Raw genomic sequence first — 21,902 nt, 5'->3', positions numbered from 1 at the left:
TTACCAACAGCAAAAGTGACAAGATTTAAATTTCATATATTATCCTTTCTTTAATACACCCCAAGGATGGAGTCACTGACTTATATGTAGAAATAAGAAGTGGGGATAATTCACAAAGTAGAAAAATATCTCCAAGTAAATAAGTCTGTTAGGGTGTATGGGAGCCTCTCTTCCTTCGAAACTCACCTGGGGAACAGTGTTTTGGTATTCTACTTTCACATTTTTTTCTAAAGTGAAAATGATAATAACAGGTTAACTTTTTTAAATGAGCAAACCATGCTCTTGACCTCTGCAAATTGTTGCAGATAATCTGCACTCTCCTATTTCCAGAGGCTATTTCTTCATGACTTCTAGAATGCCAGAATACCAGGTGACAGCTGTTTCAGCACTAAGGCAGTCCTCAAGTGTCCTATTTTGATGTCATTATGTAATGTTTTTCTCTTGGCTGAGTTATCATCCTCAGTAGCCTTGTTGACATGTTTCACAGCATAGTTCTCCACTTATGCATCCATGTTACTTTTCAAAGTGCACTGGTTCTCTGAAAACTAGAGAAAAAGGGAGGGAAGAACAGTCCCAGCAACATCTCAAATTAGTCAAAGTGTTTTATCCTTTGCTAGAAAGTTCCTTTATGAACAGGAGTTTTTTTTTTTCCTTTCTCAGCACTTCTTCTCTTTAAAAATGTTATTTCATTCTAGACTATGTTCCTTTTTAGTTACAGAGGTGTTGTCTTAGCCAAACTTGTTCATTTTTTCAGTACAGATCTCTCTTAGTAATCTCTTGTCTCTGATAGCATAAGGACAGGTGTACACATACAGAATCAAAATTTTCAATTTCCTACAACAGATATATACTGAGTGCCCACAATATGCCATGTACTGTGGTAGGCCTTGGAGCTATATAAAAACAAAACAGTGTTTTCCTGTCTCTGTCCTTCAAGAACTCAGTTTAACAGGAGAGGCACTTATGAAAATTCTGATTTTATGAGACTGGGGTTTCTGATGTGGGGCTGTAAATGCTGTTTGAGTCCTCCTGAGGTAGAGGTCAGGGCGGCTTCACAGAGTGGGGTGTGAATATTTGAACTGGACACCTCGAGGGAGGAGGAGTAAGTTTCTGCCAGGGAAAGGGTAAGATGGAGGATGTTCCAGGCAGAGGTCACAGTGTGGGCACAGGCTCCCTGGCAGGAAAGCACAGGATGGCTACTTCTGTGCCTCAAGGTCAGGACATTGTGTCAAGCTTTGTATTAGATAAAGTGGAATCTTTATGTGGGCCCAGATCATTCAGGATCTTGGATGCTTTGATGCTATAAGCCTCAACTCTGCTCTTCAGGCAGTGTAGAGGCACTAGAGACATTTTAGGGACCTTCAATGATGGGAAACATAAAATTTGGACCCCAAAGTTCTTTTTTTCTGGAAATATTTCACCTGAAAAGGAACTCAGTGTTCATCTAATACTAACCTCTTTTTTTCTTTATGAAAATGATGTTACTCAACTTTGACTTTCATATGACTTGGTGCCCTGTATTTGACATAAAGCCTTAAAGGGGCCACTTATGTCACAGCCTCTCTAAAGTGATCCCTGAATTCAGTCAGAGCTGTCGCTTTGCACTTGACTGATGAAAGATGCTGGGACCTCAGACCAGCCTCATAAAGAGGATGAGGAATGGGGCAAGCTGTCCCCAACAAAGGAACCAGCAGTATACATTGTAAGTGGCGTATTTCAACATTTTAAGGAGAAACTGAGCAGGTGGCTACTGCTCGATTTATGGTGAGTTGCCTGGGTTAAGGCCTGAATCCATTATTAAGCAGTAGTTAAGTAATGGGAAGCAAGAGATGTAAAAAGACAACTATGTAAGGGAATAGAACCCATCCAAATAAACTAGGTATTGAACAGGGTTATAGTCTTAAAAAATAAATTAAATACACTGAGGAAACAAAAAAAAAAAGTTTGGTACTAAGAGCTCAGGAAATTAGGAGGAGATTTGGCCACTTTTCATTCAGTTTGCAACTACCCAGGACCCACCAAGGAGTCCTCCATAGCACATCTCTAAGCAGTAAGACAATTCTACACCTTCCTCTGTTGTTTCTGGTTCCTGGTAGCCTGCCAGATTTCACAGGATAAAAGCCAAACTGTTCATAGTCTCTCAAGACTTAAGATCTTCCATTTTAGCGTCTGGGTGGGGTTCGGAAGCAGGGACTGACACCCAGGGTACTACTAAGTTTCCAGGCAGCTCTATGATTTGACAACCCAAGCCAGAGCCAAACAGTGAAGAAGCAGGCATGGTGTTCCCCCTTGGACCAGCTTCACAATAGCTCCCAGGAATACATTGTGCTATCCATTCTTATTGTTCTGGTACTGGATTTCAAGGTTCTTTGTAATCTTCCTAAGTTAAGTGAACACCATGACACATTCATAATAGCAACTCTTCTTTCAACCACAAATGTCTTTGAATGAGAAAGCACTACCCTGCCCCAATTCAAAATGCATTGTGTGCCAAACCTGATGTTGTAAAGCAATGGTTTTGAAACTTTCTAATTGTAGCCAGACGTCAGGTCTCCATTCTCTCAGCCTCTCATGCAGTCAGGGTGGTCCTGGTTCAAATGAATACATTAAAACCTCTAGTAGAAATCCAAGATTTATGATCATATAATAGTATTTATGGTCATAAAATAGAATAAAAAGATGCCCATTTTTTTATTTACTATTTGCAATTATATTCACTTTACTAGTCTATTCAACAATTATTATTGCATATCTGCTATGTCCATACACTATTCTGAGCACTAGGATTGTGATATTTAAAAAACATGTTATTGGTCTTTGCAGTTTTGAAATTTGAAGTCTGTGAGAGGAGTGAGATAAAATAAGGTACCAAATAAATCAGATAATTGCAACTTTTGAGATAGTGCTATAATAGGAAGAGAAAGTCATAAAGGGAGGGGCACACTTCAGATATTACAGGAGACCTCTCTGAAGAGGGGACATTTAAGCTGAGACTTGAGCAATGTGGAGGAGCTAAGAACCAAGAGCCTGAGAATAGTAAGCATGAAATCCCTAGGGCAAGAAAGGAGATAGCATGTTCTGTGAGCCCCAGGAGGTCAGCTTGTCTGAGGTGTGGTAGAGTAAGAGCAGAGTAGTGAGAGATTGAAGGGGAAGCCTTGTGGTCCATACCACAGAGTGTGAATGTTATCTTAAGTATAAAAGCAAACTGTTGTAGAGTTTTAAAGTTTTAATCTGGACAATATGTGATTCTATTTACATTCTTAAAGAGCTTGGAGCTGGCCACACACACACACACACACACACACACACACACACACACACAATTTGGGGGTTTCATGTGGAGAATACAAAAGGTCAAAATGGTTGCTGGGGGACCAAACACTGCCTGAGGGAGGCTCTGCTAAGTCCTGCCTTTGGACTCTCCCAAAGATATGACCTGGAAATTCATGACCTGTGGGCAACCTGTCCTTAATTTTTTTTCACATTGCTTGCCCTCTAAATGCCTCAAGCATTTCTCTCTTTGTTGGGTGTTAACAGAAAAAGAAAAACAAAACAAAAAAGTGCCAGAAGCACTTTAGACATTTGGGAGAGCCATTCTGGTAGGGACCTGACCCAAGCACTTAATATGAGAATCCTAGACCTGAAGTTATTTTCACTTTGCAGGTTGGTCAGATTCATGCCAACTTCCCACTGTTCTTCAGCTCTGTTCCTGGTACACAGAAGGCATTCTATAAATGTTTGTTATGTTGACAGTACTTGAATTCCCAGCAGTCTGAGGAGAAAGGGAGAATTAGAGAGAACATTGGGATTCTCTTTATTTCCTCTCTGGAGGGGGGAATGTGTCAGTGGATTATGATGACTCTTAAAGTATTAATTTTTCAGTCTATGGTAGATACAGTTGGGAGGAAATAAAAGAACTCTCTACTAGAATAAAAGGTGATATGTACATGCAAAAAGTCTCAAGAGCACCTGGTTAGCATTTAATGTGGCTGAAAACATCATTATTATTTTCATGTTTCAATTACTCAAATATGGCTAAAAGTGTGCTTTGGAGATTTTCTAAAATAAAAGCTCTAAGGTGAGAGAAATTTCAGACCCAACAATAACTTGAAAACTGGAAGTTGGAATAGCAATTGCTTTTTCAACTTTTAACTCTGTCACCAACACTATAGTGACTCAATTACATGTGACAAGTCTGGTTTCTAGCCATTAAACTGCACACTTCAGCTACAGGCATCAGTCTTTCTTTTCTTTCACAGTGACTAGATTTGGGGACAGAAATGATAATGATAAAAGAAAGGAAGAAGCTGGGGTGTTCAGTCTTTCCAGTGGCCCCCAGGTCACAACTGGTGATCCTGACCTTAGCAGCCTCAGGTAATTTGGAGCCTGCAGCAAACCACAGTCCTCATCACCCCCCCCCACAGTCCTCATCACCTACAGTTGCTATACAGATGCCAGTAGCTTGCTTAAACAACAATAGAAAATGAGCCATCTGGGACCTGCATGGGAAGGAAGAGGACAGTGTGCCTCAGTGAGGTAGTCCCTCGGTTCAGTGCCTGGTACAAAGCAATTTCTCACCATGTAGTAGCAGCTACTGCTGCTGCTATGCTTTTTATTATTCGTGGCAGTGGCTTATAAATCCATTAGATGTATATAAATGTCACATTGTCAGGAACTAGCTATCATGTTCACCTGAAGTCCAAAAACTACATACCTACACTGTTTATACCCTGTCTGCTTCCTCTCCTCCATATGGAAGGTGATTTTTGTTACCATCTCACTTCAGTTCTTTTCATGATGGAACAGAATTAATTTCCATGTTCTGCAATTTGCTTAAGAGTTCTGTGATCCCAGGTGCCTCATTTTGCTGGAAAGGGAGTAACGTGACACATCTGATCACTCAGTTAGAGAAGCAAAAATAATCATTTCAGTTAGGGACCTGGGAGGCAAGTCTGTTTGTAAAAGGAAGAAGTTGCTGTTTCCCTGGCCATCTGCTTCTTTCCATCTGCCACAAGCCCACCCTTGGAAATCATGGCTGAGCATCTCTCAATGAAATAAATGTTGTAATGGGTCACATAATTAGCAGGCAGAATTTTGCTTGAGCTGTAATCTGACTCTAATTGCTGACCACAGAGAATTAATTTCATATGACATAGCACCTTAACTGCCGTAGAAGTTTCCACTCATCTCTCCCTTTCAGGCCAGATTGCTTTTTCTATTTCTGGGCTTGTGTTGATGAGTCAGGTGGCCCCAGACTCTTCCTGTGGATGAAAGGGGCATCCTGACTTGGACATATGTTCTATGTAGTAAATTATGAAAAGGAAAAACTCTGTGTCCGTTTTTTGGCATTAAAGTAAGGGAAACTGGAGGATTGAGTAAGGAAGGTTTAAACTAGCCAATATAAATAAATTCTAACCCTAGGCCCTGAATGCAGCATGATGTACAACATAGGAAATGGCACTGACGAATAATACTTTTCTGTACTAAAAACAGTCACCTTATGGAACTCATGAAGTAAAAGGTCATGTTAGTATTTTCCATCAAGTCCTAATCACTAAGTTAAAACAACTTACAAAATAAGATCAACATTTCCATGCGTATGTATTTATTCCCATGGCATGGCAGGTGGGTTTTTGTCCTCCCCTGTAGCAAGTGTGAAAATAGTCACACTAGGCATCTCCCCAAGTCCTAGAACTATTTCAACAATTAGTGAGTTTCATTATAGTCGCACATGCTTTGATTTCTACAAATGGGGTTTTCTGTGATTTAGAGATGATATGCCTTTTCGTCTTCTTTAAAATATAACATGATGAACTTGGCACAGTGGTGAACACTTGTAGCCCAGCAACTCCGGGGTCTGAGGCAGGAGGATTACAAGTTTAAGGCCAGCCTCAGCAAGTTAGAGAGATCCTGTCTCCAAATAAAAAATACAAAGAGCTTTAGATATAGCTCAATGGTAAAGTGCCTGTGTTCAAATTCCAGAAAGAACGTATGTACATTCATACACACATGTATACATTAACTCATTAAAATGAAACAACAAATGATATATAAATTCTCCTGTGCACTAAAATAGCAGTATGGAAAACAAAATCACCTTTGAAGACCTAGTTCAAAGCTATTAAATGATCAAAGGAAGTTACTGTACATTACTGGAGTTGTAATTATTAATAACCTAAAATATCTGCACTTCTGAGGAATTGTTTTGTTGTCATTATTGTTGTTTAGCCTATGGATATTATGAATAGTGACCAGGTTGCCTTTATCATAGTGGCTTCTACAAACTTCTAATCAAAATTTTCCCATCAGTAGCAAATATATAGGTCAATATACTTAATATCTTTATCATAGCTCTTAGATTATTCTAATTCCTTATTTTTCTTTCATATGGACTTCCACTTTTATATTGTCTTTGTTTTAGGTTTTTGTGTGACTTTATAAACTGAAATAAATCCTTTCAAATTAAGATAACCCATAGTTAACTAATAGCTATATATTGGGAAGAAAATGAAAGTTGGGCAGAGAGGGAGGGAATTAGGAAAGAAAGCAAGCAGCAAACTATGCAAGTCTCAGCCACGTTAACTCCTCTAAGCCTTAGCTTCCTCATCTCAGACGTGCTGACTCAAGCTTTATCATGGGGCTCAAAATCATTTTTAGATAATGATTATAAGCATACTTTATCACTTTCAGAACCATGTGCCACTTTGTTGTAATTATTTAAAAGTCATTATTAATGAGGCAATTCTCCATTACTGGGCCTTTGGCCTAATCCTCCTTCCTCTCTTCCCTAGGAATTTTTTCTGAGATCAGGGCCCCACCTCTTCTGATAGCCTTCTTACAGTTTTCTTCCTCTGAGAACCAAAATCCTTAGACCATCATAAAGGCAATGTCTTTTCCTGAAGGATGACTCTAAAACCTCCTGCCCTAACAGAGTTCCATACCTTAGCTGGTCCAAAACCTAGGAAGTCTAGATTGCCAAGACCTAGAAAAAGAACTGGTCAGCAAATACTGATTACCTTAGTGTCTGGTGAGACATTTGCACCAAATTTGCCAGTATGGTCCCCGCTACTCCTACACATTCCCATTTAGACTTGGGGACCCCAAGGATATCTCATCTCCTACTTGGAAACTATAGGGACATCATTGCATTGTTGACCCAGTCTCCAAATTAGAACTTCCTGGTAGGTAGAGTGTTTGTGGTCTGCCTTTGCTTATTTACTGTTACCAGTGATCTTATTAGGAAAGGTTCTCAGGTGGATTGAGATGGAAAGGATGAAAAGACAACCTAAATGATCCATCCTTGTCTGAGGCTAGTTATCTTCTAAAAGCCTCCCTTAGGTCTCATCAATGCCATGCTCAAGGCCACACTCCCCAGCATAGCAGATAGGAGGCAGCCCACTATGAAAGTCAGAGTGAGAGCCCAGGCTACCTGCAAGGGAAGGCTTGCCCCGCCTGCATGACACCAAGGAACCTGGGCCAGGCCATGATCCTTGCCAAGCCTAAGTTCAAAAAAATAAAGGTGATATTGAGGATGAAACTAAAGTGCTAAGCACCGTGCCAGCCCTTCTTATACCCATGACTTTGTATATGTCATTTAGGGATGTTCTTCCTCTTTTGAAATCTACTCTTTTTCAACATCCAGATGAAATTCACCTCTTTCTGGATGCCTTCCTACATCCACAGTCAGTAGAATGTGGAGTTCTGACCTCCTTGTTCCTCTACTGCTATGTACTCTACACATTGCAGTTCAGTTATTTTCCTCATAAGATTTATTGTTAGAAAAAATGTATCATTAAATATTATTTTATTTCATTAAGAAACAAAAATTCAATTCATGTTTAAAAGAAATGTTAGCATATGGTAGAGCAGTTGTAAATTTTTTTTTACAACTTTAGACAGCATTAGAAATTCTGTGCTATGAAAGATAAGTCAAGACAGCTAAATGCACATTTTTACTGAGATATTACATTTATCAAAGAACTCAGACCACAAGTGTACTGTCTAATCAATTTCAACCAAGACTTAGAACATCTCCATTATACCTGAAAGTTATAATGGAGAGCCCTTCCCAGTCCATCCCCATCTCTCACCCACCTCACCCAAATACATGCCACCACCAACATGATTTCTGTCATGTTGTTAATGGGGCCCTACTCTAGAAGTTCTTATATAGAATGTACTTTTTTGTATCTGCTTCTTTCATGCGGAAATGCTTTTGTGATTCATCTATGTTGTGACATTTATCTGTAGTCCGTTCCTTTTATTGTTCGATAACATTTTATTGTATGACAATACCCGTGTTTATTCATCTATTTTCCTATTGATGAGCATCTCAAATATTGTATTTTTATTTTAATTTTTAAAGTATGATAGAGTAAAATCAATCTTGTTCCTTTTGTACATATAGGTCTCTGAATTTTAACACGATTAGATTTGTATGAACACCATCACCATGAGTATGCAGACAAATCTGTCATCTTAGATTAGTCCCTGGTGCTCCTGTTAGTGTCCTGTGCTCCCACTCCAAGCCCCTGACCACCTCATATCTGTTTTTCATCACTACTGTCTCACATTGCATTTTAATTGCTTATACACATGTATATCTCTCCCTCTATATTGTTAGTTTCTCAAAGTAAGGACCATATATTTTTATCTCGCCTTCTTGGGACACAGCACAATACCAGGTACATAACAGGTGACCATTAAATATTTGAAGGATGAATGAATTAATGTCCATGTGGCCACACAATGAATCCTTTTATAATCCATAGGAGGGAAAGGAAAATAGAAAATTGAATAAAACTAACATAACCTTGTTCTTTTTAGGAAAACTACTTCCTTTTTTAACAGCAATAATAATTTTATGATTTTTAAGAAATTCTAAAGAATACTATTTGATAATTGGCACTTGAAAAAATATGTTGAGTCACATAAAATGTCCAGCTCAGCAAGTGTTTAATTATACTCAAAATATTACTGCTAGTTAAGTTTGAACATGAAAATGAAAAGGAAAAAAATTAAACTTGCTTCTTTGTCTGTTACCTATTTCTAAGTATATTCCAGAAGGCTAAAATTCTCTCCCAGGGCCTTTAATATATTTTCCAGATATTCTTAGCACTGTAAGAATCCTCTATTCTGTGTATTTTTTATAGAAACTCAATACTCACATTGTCAATTTTGACTGAAGTTTCAGTTTCCATATTTTCTCTAAATCAATGTCATCTTTATCTAAAATTCGTTTTACTAGAATCATTATTATTATTGCAAGTGATGCTTGGTTCTTATAGCTAGTGTCTTCCCTAGAGAATATTTAGTTATCTTCAGTCCAACATTACTTTTCTCCCCCACCCTTCTAGTATTTATTAGTGTTTCCTTTTCCATTAACACAATGCTGAAATGACTCTGAATATATCCTTCTTATCCTCTTAATTTCACCCACCAGGACATTATCTCTTAAAACCCGAGCCCTTTGCCAGCTCTATGTCACATTTCTCTAAGCAAATAAATTTTCTCCATATGCTTAGCATATACCCTTGAGCCCTGTAGCCTATTTCCCCTTTTAAAACAGAAATAGGGAAACAGCTGTTTCTCAATTCCTATAAAGTGTGCCCTGTTTTATAGATCACCCTGGATAGCTCTATTTTGATGTCTGCAATATTACTTGGTCCTTCAATTGTGAATTTCCTCGACTTGAGTTTTCCTCTCATTTAGGAAAGAATAATTAATTCTACAAGATGTTTCAGTGTACTATGCAAGACATGAGGTCTTCTCTGTAGCTTATTTTGGTAGCTACTGAAGGGTTCACATGGAATAATGCCCCCTTCCCTATAGCTAACACAACAAGCTTTAAGACTCATATTATATGATCATTTCATTCATTGTTTCAGCAGATGTTGATTGATTAGATTTACCAGAATTTCTGCTACATGCAGGACATATAAGGTGAAAGGACACCCTGCCCTCAGGTAGCTGGCTCACAGCCCAGTAGGGAGGACAGATGTTATGTGATGAGTATTCTAATCGATGAATACCTGAGCTGGAACAATTCCTACAGGAGTAGTTGGCAAACTCTGGCCTATGGGCAGGCTGCCTGCTTTTGTGTATCAAATTTTGTCATAGCACAGCTATACCCACTCATTTACATTGTGTCGATGGATTCCAAATAACACATTGTGCAGTTTTGATAGAGAACACATGGCCCACGAGCTGGAAGTATTACTATCTGGTCTTTGAATTAAAAAAAAAAAATGTCATGTGTTGGCTTAGAGAAAGGAACCAAGTAAGTGTTTGAAGATACCTTGGAGGATGTTAGGAAATAGTGAAAGAAAAGTATGTGAGGTGTGAGAATGAAATCACTACATTACTTCAAAAAACAAAGGAGAAAGTGGCAAAAAGTTGAGGTCTATCAATGTTGAGTGCCCCAGGGCAGTCAAGTAAAATGATGACTTTGATGGCCATGAGAATTTATGTACCCTGCTGTGTTAACAGTTTATTCATTATGATAGAACTCTGTAACAACCCAATAAGGTAGGCACGATTAATACTCCATTTTATTGATGAGAAAACTAAGTTGCAAAAAGAGCCAGTAACTTTTCCAAGACCTCACATCTTGTAAACAAAAGAGGTGTGGTTCCAATCTTGGCATCCTGATTCTGGAGTCCTTGTCATTTTAACCCCTGCAATATATTCATATGACAATTAGGGGATTATTGGTGTCCTTTTCAGGAGTAAATCATATATATTCTAGGGTATGTTTTCCTTGATCTGTCCATGAGTCTTCTCTGTTGGTACCATCCTCAATATTATTTCAAAAAAACCAACATTGAGCTTTCTTAGGGAGTAGGGAGGTAGCTTCATTTGAGAGAAAATGGTGCTTACCATGGCCATTCACTGTTCTAAGTGTTTTACACTAATTTACATGATCCTCTCAGCTACCTCATTTAATATATTAGAAAAAAAGGAAAAAAAAAACATGAGTCAACTTACCTAAAACTCAATAGCTATTGGGTGGCAGGGATGTTATGTGTATCAGTGTGTTCTGGAGGGAAACAGCTTGGTGCCTGATTTAGCATGACCTGCTTACCTCCATCCATCCTTGGCTTTTGCCCAATTCTCTGAGATTTTAGCCTAAGTCTTGCTCTCTTTCTTACTATTTACTCCCTACACCCCAGTGTGGTAGCCATTTATCAAAGTAGAAAAAAGAGAGTTCAGTATGTTGTTGTTTTTTTGTAATAAGATTGAAATATGGTACCAACAGAAAAGACTCATGGACAGATCAATGAAACCATACCCTAGAATATATATGATTGGTGTTTTAATTAAAGTGCCATCACAAGACAATAATGAAGAGAAGAATTATTCAACACAAAATTAGGACAATTGATTAAATATTTGAAATGTAAAGCTTCAGTTGATACCATACAACAGATTCTTCTCCATATGGATTTCAGTTAAATGTTAAAAAAATAAAAAATATTTAACTCAACTAAAAAATAATTGATAAAAGTAGCTACTTTGGGATATTTTGGAGAACTTTCCTAAGAAAAATTACAATGAAAATATATGATAATTTGATCACATCATAATTGGATACATCCATAAGATCAGAAATGATTTTTAAAATTAAAAAACAAAACAATGTTAAGAATTGGCCTTAAAGAGAGGTGGGAGGGGAAGGGAGGGAGAAGGGGAATTGCATGGAAGATGGAAGGAGACCCTCATCATTATACAGAATACATGTATGACCAAGTAAGGAAAAAGAAAATAAAAAAGAAGTGTGTCACATTAGATTGGGTAGAGAGAAGTGATGGGAGGGGATGGGGGAAAGGAAGGACAGCAGAATAAAATAGACATTATTATTGCTGTATGTATATATGTGACGGCATGACCAATGTAATTCTGCAACCTGTACACTCAGAAAAATGAGAACTTATACCCCATCTGATTCAAATGTATGATATGTCAAGATCATTGTACTGTCATGTGTATCTAATTAAAACAAATTTTAAAAGAATTGGCCTTAATATTAAAAGACCAAAGCAGATAATAGGTAAAATATTAAAACCCTCATTTGACAAATGAACAAAGGTTAAGAATACTCTATTCATATATGATTCACATAATTAATAAAAAGTAAAATATTTAGTCTCAGTCATAATCAAATGAATGCAAATTAAAATGCTATATCAGTTTTACTCATTAGCAATGTTAAAAAGATAATATCCAATGATTGCTGGGGGTGGGTATAAGATAGGTATTTTTATACAGTATAGATGACTTACAAGTTAACCCAAGACCTTATGGAAAAATACAAGTTAAGACTCTGTAAGTCATTCATACCCTTTTATGATGTAATTTTCCTTCTAGAAATCTTTCCTAAATAGAAATACATAAAGTGTTATGTATAAAGATGTCTACTATACCATATTTATAAAGGCTATTAGAAATAATCTAAGTAATGATAGAACAAATTAATATAGTACAGGCAAACAATGGTTTGTTATAGCTAAATTAATGATATTAATTATTTAATGACATGATATCATGATATAATATTAAAGTATAAAGTATTTGTGTATGATGCAATTCTGGGTGTATAAAGTTCTGTGTATATGTATATACATGTACATATACTCATATACTCAGAAAGAACAAAAGATTGAAATAAATGCATCAAATTATAATAGTGGGTATCCATAGCAGGAACATCTTTATATAGTAGGACCAAATTTGTTTGGTTTTGCTTTTCTGTAATCTCATTGTTAGAATAGTACTGGCAAATTGAGTCCATAAACTGTTTCATCTCTGCCTTTTCCCACACCACTGAGCCACATCCCCAGCCCTATTATGTATTTTGTTTAGAGACAGTCTCACTGAGTTATACTAAGCACCTCGCTGTTTCTGAGGCTGCCTTTGAACTCCCGATCCTCCTGCCTCAGCCTCCCCAGCCACTGGGATTACAGGTGTGCACCGATGCGCCCACCTGGAGTTATGGTTCTTGAAGATCATTCCAAACCCAAATATGTTTGCCATGTAAGTGATAATTAGTTGATAGACTAATATCTTTAAGTCCAATTTACCAATAGGAAACTTCAAGGATTAAGCAATAAAGTGCTTTGTCCTAAGTTACATGAAAAGGTGGTCAGGAAAGGGCTTTTTCCATTGAAAAGCTATGTAACATAGCTGAGCATTCTGAAGCAGGACACATGAACATCACACTCACCTTTAACAATCTACAAGATGGACATCAAGGGCATATTGTAAGTAATCTAATAGGTAGCTGAAGTCTCTAGAGAGTAAAGGGCTGTCCTAATGGAAACAAGGTGCTTTCCATTGTAACATGCATCTTCCGAGGGATTATACTTTATAAAGAGTAGGTAGCAGAGCTAGCTGCCACCTCATCTGCTTTTTTCTTGTGCAATTTCTGTTCAGGGGAAATTATGTAACTTGCACACCCACGTAATGGGTTATGTTCACCCATATTCTTTAATATGTTACCCTATCCCTCTGTACTTCAGTGTTCCACTACACTGTGGAAACTTTAACGTGTCCAGGGTATATAGCATTCTACAAGAAGTTGGCCTAAATCATAAGAGAATCATAAATCACAGAAGTATGACTTCAACAGTCTACAAATGAGAAAACTGTAACACTGAGTAAGTGATTTGCCCAAGATCACAAAATTTGGAACTCAAATTTAGGTCCTCTAGGTTGTCTCCCATCACTCTTCTATACTGACACTTCTCAAAATAAACACACAGAGCTCTGTTCTGGAAATTGTTAAAAGGTGTTCTGCAAAGATCAGCATTTAGGAATCAAATAAGCCTAAGGAAGTTCTCATCTCCATTCCCTCACTTGAGGATAGTAAGCATATTACTGTACTAAAGAATCCCTGCAGGAAGACAGGTACTAAAGCAGTTGGGATGTAGAGATAAGCATAAATCAAGACTAGCCCAGACAAACCAGGATATATTTTCTCCCCAGTTAAAATATAAAATGGGACAGGGGAGTTGGGGAAAGTTCCTGACAGATTCGATACAATTAGTTTTGGGTTGTTTGGAAGAGATGTGCTTCCTATTGCCTATATTTAGTACCTTCTGCTTTAGTTAGATGAGAGTTAATCAAAGATAATGTTCATTATTATACTAAAATAGACTCTCCCCTCAGAGGCCCATGGATTCTAATACCACCAGAGAACTATTTAATTTCCTTTCCAAGTTAGAGGGGAAATATTGCATAGTAGTTAAGAACAGACTTGGAATTAAGACTGCCTGGGTCTAAGTCCTGGCTCTCTCTCATTAACAGTGAGAAGTCTTGGTTTCCACTCTATAAAGTAGATAGTATTAGCAGTCTACATTTTGAAAGTCTAACATGAGAGTTAAATTCAGGCCCTCTTGGTTGTTTATGTAGTTATGTAGTTATGTTTGTGTAATTATGCTCATTTTTGTGGCGTATTCAGAATAGTGTCTTACACAAAGTAAGGACTATATAAAAGCTATTTATTATTAGCTTCTAGTCCAGGAATGGAGAATTTATATAATAGTACATCCAAACATAACAAATATGTTAATTCAATAAAGTAACAAATATATTAAGGCCAAAAATGCCCCTGCCAGCATCTGTGGCTCTATCACCTAACTACAAAATTGGCCAGAAAAGGTTGATTCGAAATTACTCATAGTTTGAAAACTGACCCCAAATATGTAAATGTTCCAAAATTTAAAACTAGAGAGGGAGAAGGGTCAAGGTTTAACACTCAAGACTGAAATTGTGTTCATGTCACCTAAACCAACTTATCTTTGCTTTTTCTTTAAGCTAAAAATAAAATAAGATCAAAGGGGAGAAAGGAATACCTTATTGCAAGACCAGACAGCAAGCAGGTAGTGTTCCTATCTGCAAAGCTGTTCCCTGATGTCAACACAACCCATGCGTCTTTTTTGTAACATGGTAGGGGAGGTCCCAAGGCACCAATTTTTGACATAAGAGATCCTTCCCACTGTCACTGTTGCCAGGCCTAAGTCCCAGCATTCCAATCAAGGGTCAGGTTAATGGCCCTTCCTGAGGAGACTTTCCTGTGTGCATTTTAAGTAAATGTGGTAACGCTAACATTGAGTAGTCAGACTTCTACAAAATAACCTTTAAGATTTAGTTCTTCTGGCTTGAAGGTAGCAAGAGAAATTTTGTAGTATTCAACCTCCTGACAAAAAGAAGGGAAAACACTTTTCTTCAGTCAAGTGCTGTTGAGGAGGTCTTGATAATCTTAGTGCTTTACCTTATCAGAGTGTCAGGACTCATAAAGTGTCCACAGGTCATGTTTTGCCATCCTGTTCCAAATTTTTTTACTTTAAAGTTGCCTCTGGGAACTGGCAGCATATTTTGTAAGCAAAACTCAAGATGTGTTGCTAGGGACATCCTCAGCTATGAAAACAGGAGTGTTATTGGAATGTAGATTAGATTGTACCCATTAGAAATGGCAAAATTAAAGGATCACCCCACTCCTCATTACAGCTCAGAGTGATTCTAAAACTTCTGATAAAACCAACACACAGAGACTTAACCAGAAACATTTGATTTTTTAAAAAAATTTGGAGACAGGGAAAAGAGATCCTAAGGATTTTGAGAGATAGAAGAGGTTAAATCATGCCCAGTTTCTTGCTATATGTAAGAGAGTGAAAAGGCAAATGAGGAAAACTTGATAGCCAGGAAAACAAAACAAAACTGGAGAGCACAAGTTCAACTAACATACAGCCTGATAAACCACCACAAGCCTAAGAAAGACTGAGTGTTCCAGTATCCCAGCACCTAGACCTAGACCTGCATAGCCAGCAAAGACCCAGAGACTAAAGGGCCTGCCTGCCTGAGCTTCTCTGAGAAGCCCCTCACAGCAACTAGATGCCCCATATTGGGCACAATAAACTTGGAGTTGAATATGCTTTCCTTTCTGCCATTTCCTTCCTTGAATCCTTCATTTTCATAGGCCCTGATCACCTTTTCTCTTCATTTTCCTTTCTCATTGAAAGTTGCAACTGCTTGCTGCATTTTAGCCCTCAGACAATCTTGTTTCTGCATTTGGAGTCTTCACAGGTGAAACTTGAGCTGAATTTTGGAGGTTAGAGGTAAAATTCTGATAAAAACAGAGAGACGACAAGAATAGAGAGCGGGTGTTCTGAAAATTAGAGTAAGAAATACACTTAAAGACATTATGATTCTTTTCAGGGGTGGCCGAATGGATTATAACTAGTAATTATTTTGCAAAGTGAACAGAACAATGAAGAAACAGCTTCCTTCCTCCACTGCACAACCTGTTAGTAGAGGTCGAGTCCAATCATGAGCCACTTCTTCCATGGCCAGGCCTCTCACTGCCTGTCCTCCCCTATGCTCTGTGTTACTAGCATGGCCTTGTGGCCTTCACAGAGTTCACTCTCAGGGCCCTGTTCTTTCGATGTGGGAATTGTGTTCTTTCTCAGTAATGCTGGTGGGAGTCTCTTAATGAGCTGGGAACAGGGTTCTTGAAGAGTAGTTCCCAGTCCTGGTTCTCCTAGCCAAATAAAACATTCTGGCTCCTAGGGATGAGTAATTTTAGCAAAACACTTTAGACTGTTTAAGTACAGCTGTGTATCCAGCATTACTTTTTCAGATTGTATAGCATTGCTTTCCCAGAAAACAAATGACCACTTCTAAAAATAGAGAAGAACGACCCCCTCAAAGTGAAATTGAACTAAATTAAACTAGATGAAATTTTTTAAAACAGTCAGAACAAAATGATAAAAGGAACAATTCAGCAGGAAGCCTTCACCATTTGAACTTGCATGTGCCAGATATAATAATGAAATATGTAGAATTACTAGAAAACATGGACAAATTCAAAATGAGAAGATGTTAATACATACCTTTTAACTGATAAAGCACAAAAAAAATCATAAACAGAACAGATTTCAAAAAACATAACAAGTTTGTCTATGATCATACTTTGGAATCTCAGGGTTTTCAAAAACCCTGAGACATTTTTAAAAATTCATTATGTCCTATGGCACAGGGGCCAAATCCAACCAGGATGAGTTTCTATAAATTAAATGTATCAGTACAAAGCCATTACCATCTACATCCATTGCCCAAGGCTGCCTCACAGCACAACAGCAGAGTTCAACCATAACAACAGTGGCCTTATTGCTCTGCAAACCCAACATCTACATATTATATGGTCCTTTACCCAAAAAGTTTGCCAAATTCCTGTGCTGGACAATGAAGCAAGTCTTGACAAATGATAAAGAATCCATATGTAGGGCGAATCCATATGTAGGGCCTGGGTTTGTAGCTCAGTGGTAGAGCACCTGCCTGGCACATGTAAGGCACTGGGTTCGATCCTCAGCAAGGCATTGTATTCATCTACAATTAAAAAAAAAAATTAAAGAATATATAGGCCACTTTTCTTTTTTCATTGTTTTCTAACCACAATGCAACAAAAGGATGACTTTTTAAAAATATGTTTAGAAATCTAAAAATATACTTCTTGGGAGATAAACAGGCAATTATACAAATTTGAAGATAATCCAGTTTTCCCAGAAAATTTATTTTTTATTGATTTTTTAAAAGTAAATGACAGTAGAATGCATTACAATTCTTATTACACATATACAGCACAATTAACAAAATAAATAAACAAAACCAAAATATATATATATATATATATATTTCTTAATAACTAGTGGACCAAAGAAAAGTTGTAAGGGAAAACATTATAAACTAAATATTTGTATTCCCCTAATAATCAGTGTGATGGTATTTGGAGATAAGACTTTGGGGAGGTAATGAGGTTAGATGAGGTCATAAGGATGTGGCCCCCAGGATAAAATATGTACATTTATGAGGACACACCAGAGAGCTGGGTCACTCTGTCTACCATGTGAGGACACAGTGAGAAGGCAGCTGTCAGCAAGCCAGGAAGAAAGTCCTCACCAGAACCTGACCATGTTGGTACCCCTATCTCAACTTCCAGCCTCCAGAACCATAAGAAAATAATTATCTCTCATTTAAACCAGTCTGTAGTATTTTACTGGGCAGCTCAAGCTGAAAACTTCAGAAACTTTAACGCATTTACAATTCAATGATAATAAAAATGCTATTTAGCTTAAATTATATCAAGAAGTAGTGTATAGCTTTGATGCTTATATCAGAAACACTAATGGACTAAATAATTGCCCAACCACAAAATATTACAAAATCAATAAAGAAAACATACAGAAAATAAGTTCTACTCTTATAAATGAAATCATAGATATATAAAATATCAATAAATGAAGAACCTGGTTTTGAAAAAGAAAGCTCTCTAGCAAGAAGAATATGCAGGGCTGAGGCTGTGGCTCAGCATTACTGCATTTGCCTGGCATGTGTGAGGCACTGGGTTCGATTCTCAGCACTGCATATAAATAAATAAAATAAAGTTCTATCAACAACTAAAAATATATTTTTTAAAAAATTTTAAAAGATTCAAATAAAATGAAGGGAAAAGGAGAAATAGGTACATATAATGATGAACTCTTCCCAGTAAATTTGAAAATTTATATAAGATAGCCAATTAACAAGAAAAAATAATGCTGACCAAAGCTGAATTAAGAATAGATAGAAAAATATGAATAATCATATAACCATTAGACGTTGAAGCATTAATTTAAAATATACACACAAAGAATACTAATACACTTTGCTGATTATACTGACAAATTTCACCAAATAACAAGTAACATACAATTTCAACTGTATATAACTATTTCAGAGAATTTTAAAAAGAAGAAATTTCCCAGATCTTTTATGAAAGATATTCTATAACCTCAAAACCTAAAGCAGACAAGGGAAATACTAAAAAAGAAAATTACGTCATTCTGACTTTTAAACATTGATGGAAAAAATCTATTAAACATAACACAACCAGTTGGGGTTTATCCTGGAAATAACAAGGATGGTTATTGTCAACCTATTCTTGCATCATCATGTTAACAGATTATAAGGGGAAAAAAATATGATCATCTCAATGAATGCAAACAAAAAGCATGGCATTATATTCTACTCTTATTCGTTATTTAAAAATAAAAGCAACCAAGAGACCTCTTGGCAGAAGAATACAGGAACCTAATGAAACTGCAAGCAGCATGTTTTGATGGAAAGGTAGTAGTGTTGGATTAATATCATAAACTCTCAGATTAGAATATCTGGGGTTCAAATACCAGCTCTGCCAATAGATGTGCGATGTTGAACAAGTGTTATAAATTAGCTTCTATCATGTTTTCTGAGGAATAATTTACATATATTAAGATTTACAGTATAGTTCTTTGGTTATGATCAATGCATACAGTAGTGTAGCCACCACCACAATCAAGATATAGAACATTTTCATTGCAACCAAGAAGTCCCCACCTCTAATCTCCTGTAACTACAGACCTGTTTTTTGTCACTATAGTTATGCCTCTCCCAGAATGTTAAATAAATGGAATAATACATTATATAGCTCATTGAGTCTGACTTCTTTTACTGAGCACCATGCTTTGAAAATTTATCCATGCTGTTGTGTGTTTCCATAGCTTGTTTTATTCTGTTCTCAAATGTGAGTTCAGCGAGGTTGTTAGCCAGGGAAAATCTAAGTTTTTATGAGGCCCAAACCTTACACAATTTGGGGGGCCCTCTCTAAGAAAAAGAATGCAGAATTACAGATACACAAATAGGTATAAAAGGTGTTATTTTAAATATGAAAGAACAAAAGTACTGCTAAAGCAGGAATTTTGAAAATTTTTTACTCATCCCCATCAGGGATGAGGGGGATGCTCAGGGAAGGGTCAACCTTTTTGTTCAATTGATTTAATGATGCCTACCTATATTATGGAGGGTAATTTTTTTTAGTCAATCCACTTAAATGTTAATGTCTCTAAAAATAGCCTCAGAAATATCCAAAATAACTTTTGGTGAGTATCTGAACCTGTGACCCATTCAATTGGACACAAAATGTCTAGCATCATAGTATACAACTATTTATAAGCTCTGACCAACTAAATGTACTAATTTTGACCTAAATATGAATTCTGACCAAGTTGATCACAAATTTACACGTTGGACTCACTTTGAGATATATGAAGATACCAAAGAGAATGAATGAAGCCTTTTAAAGACCAAAATTTGCCGGGCACAGTGGCAGGCACATTCCTGTAATCCCAGTGGCTCCAGAGGCTGAGGCAGGAGAATCATGAGTTAGAAGCCAGCCTCAGCAATTCTGTGAGGCCCTAAGGAACTTAGGGAGAACCTGTCTCTAAATAAAATATTTAAAAGGGCAGGGGATGTGGTGTAGTGGTTAAGCGCCTCTGGGTTCTATCCCTGGGACTCAAAAAAAGGAAAAAAAAGACCAAAAATTTTTCTAAAGGGAGAAACCACTAGAACCTTAAAGGCAGTAATGGCATCATAAGAAGTAAGAACCTTCTGGTTACCATGTTTTTTTCAGCAGAGCTTTATAGGAAAACTTTTATTTTTCCTGATTCTTATCATAAGAATGTCTTTTTCCATTATGGAAAGATAAGTGAGTTCAAAATTGCAATTTATCATGAGCTATAATCATTTGTCATAGTCTCTTAACATTTTCCTGGCAACCAACACCTAGGTATCAAGGACTGTCTGATGCTCAGTGGAGCAGTCGCTTGCAGTATCTGACTTTAGACTCCAATGTGTGTGACCTGGAACAAAACACTTCTATTACAGTTTATATATGAAGTGTCCCCCAAAAGCTTATGTGTAAAACAATGCAAAATGTTTTCCTCCTCTACATGTTCTTGTCAGGTCTTTTGGTCATAGCAATGGAAAAAACTAAAACAACTTCTTTAAATAGCAGTTTTCTTATCTGAAAGGGTGGGGTCATGTCTATTAAATCAATAGTTACAAGAATTAGATAATTAGATATCTAAGATTCTATTTATGAAGCCCATTGTTAAACATATAACAATGCTTAATAAGGGTGGTTCTGTTCACCTATTACTATCATCATAAGATGGCTTTTTTTCATTGTAATCTCTTAGTAAACATTTTTCAAAGGCTGCAAAAAGTTCCCTTGTATGAGTATTCCATAAATAAACATTCTCTAATGTTAGGCATCTAGGTAGGTAATCTTCATTTTTTTAGTTTATAAATAAGACTGACATCTTAGTGCTTAAATCATTGCCTTCATTTTAGGTCATTTCCTTTCCTAGAAAGGAGGTACCAGGATATGAAAGAGAGAGACACTTTTCTAATTTTCAAACTTTGTATTTCCTAGATGCATCAGATGGTGAAGAAGGAGATACAAAAATGACACAGCAGGAGACAGCTCCAGTTCCTGCCCCCTCAAAGAAAGCCAAACAGGTGATGGTCACTGGGACAACTGCCACTGTTGGATTCTGAGATCACCTCTTCCACCCTTCTACAGCACTTCCTGTTAAATACTTCAAACTATGGTTGTCAAAGAATAATCACTAAAGTATTCACTATTATAATGAAATACACTTCATCTTTTTTATTTTGTTATTTTTCTTTGTTGGAACTGAGTATAAAAAGGTGTATATATTTAATATGTACTCATTTGGGTTTTCTCTCCAACCATTGAATGTTTTATTCATAGTCCCTAAACCAGCTTTAGTTTTAATCATTCTTTCAAAGACCTATAAGTTAAATCCTTACCTTTTCAAGGCACTTCCTCAAGGTGGAGTTAATTTTGTCTTAATTAGTCCCACCAAGCACACCACAACCATGTTTTCTTTGATCTTTGATCTAGTTGGTATCCATCTGCAGAACTTTTTTCCAAATACTCTTTGTACCCTATTGGCTTTCTTTTTCCTTACTTTCCCCCCTTGATTTTCATCTTGCTTCCTCCTTACTTCTTTTGGTCTTTTGGC

At 36.9% G+C, this 21,902-nt stretch overlaps 1 protein-coding gene across 5 annotated transcripts in view; it reads left to right on the top strand.

Annotated features, from left to right (window-relative positions):
* The window catches only part of Cmss1 (cms1 ribosomal small subunit homolog), a 321,594-nt gene that overhangs the window by 273,521 nt on the left and 26,171 nt on the right, over positions 1–21,902 (top strand). For all 5 annotated transcript variants that reach the window (XM_005335065.5, XM_078044393.1, XM_078044395.1 and 2 more), the window contains one exon: positions 21,287–21,372. In XM_005335065.5, coding sequence (XP_005335122.2) covers positions 21,287–21,372 — 86 coding nt within the window. The remainder of the gene's footprint in view (positions 1–21,286; positions 21,373–21,902) is intronic.

The sequence above is a fragment of the Ictidomys tridecemlineatus genome, chromosome 3 (assembly GCF_052094955.1).
Source record: "Ictidomys tridecemlineatus isolate mIctTri1 chromosome 3, mIctTri1.hap1, whole genome shotgun sequence".
In the NCBI taxonomy this organism is placed as follows: Eukaryota; Metazoa; Chordata; class Mammalia; order Rodentia; family Sciuridae; genus Ictidomys; species Ictidomys tridecemlineatus.
This window is presented reverse-complemented; position numbering and strand designations above follow the sequence as displayed.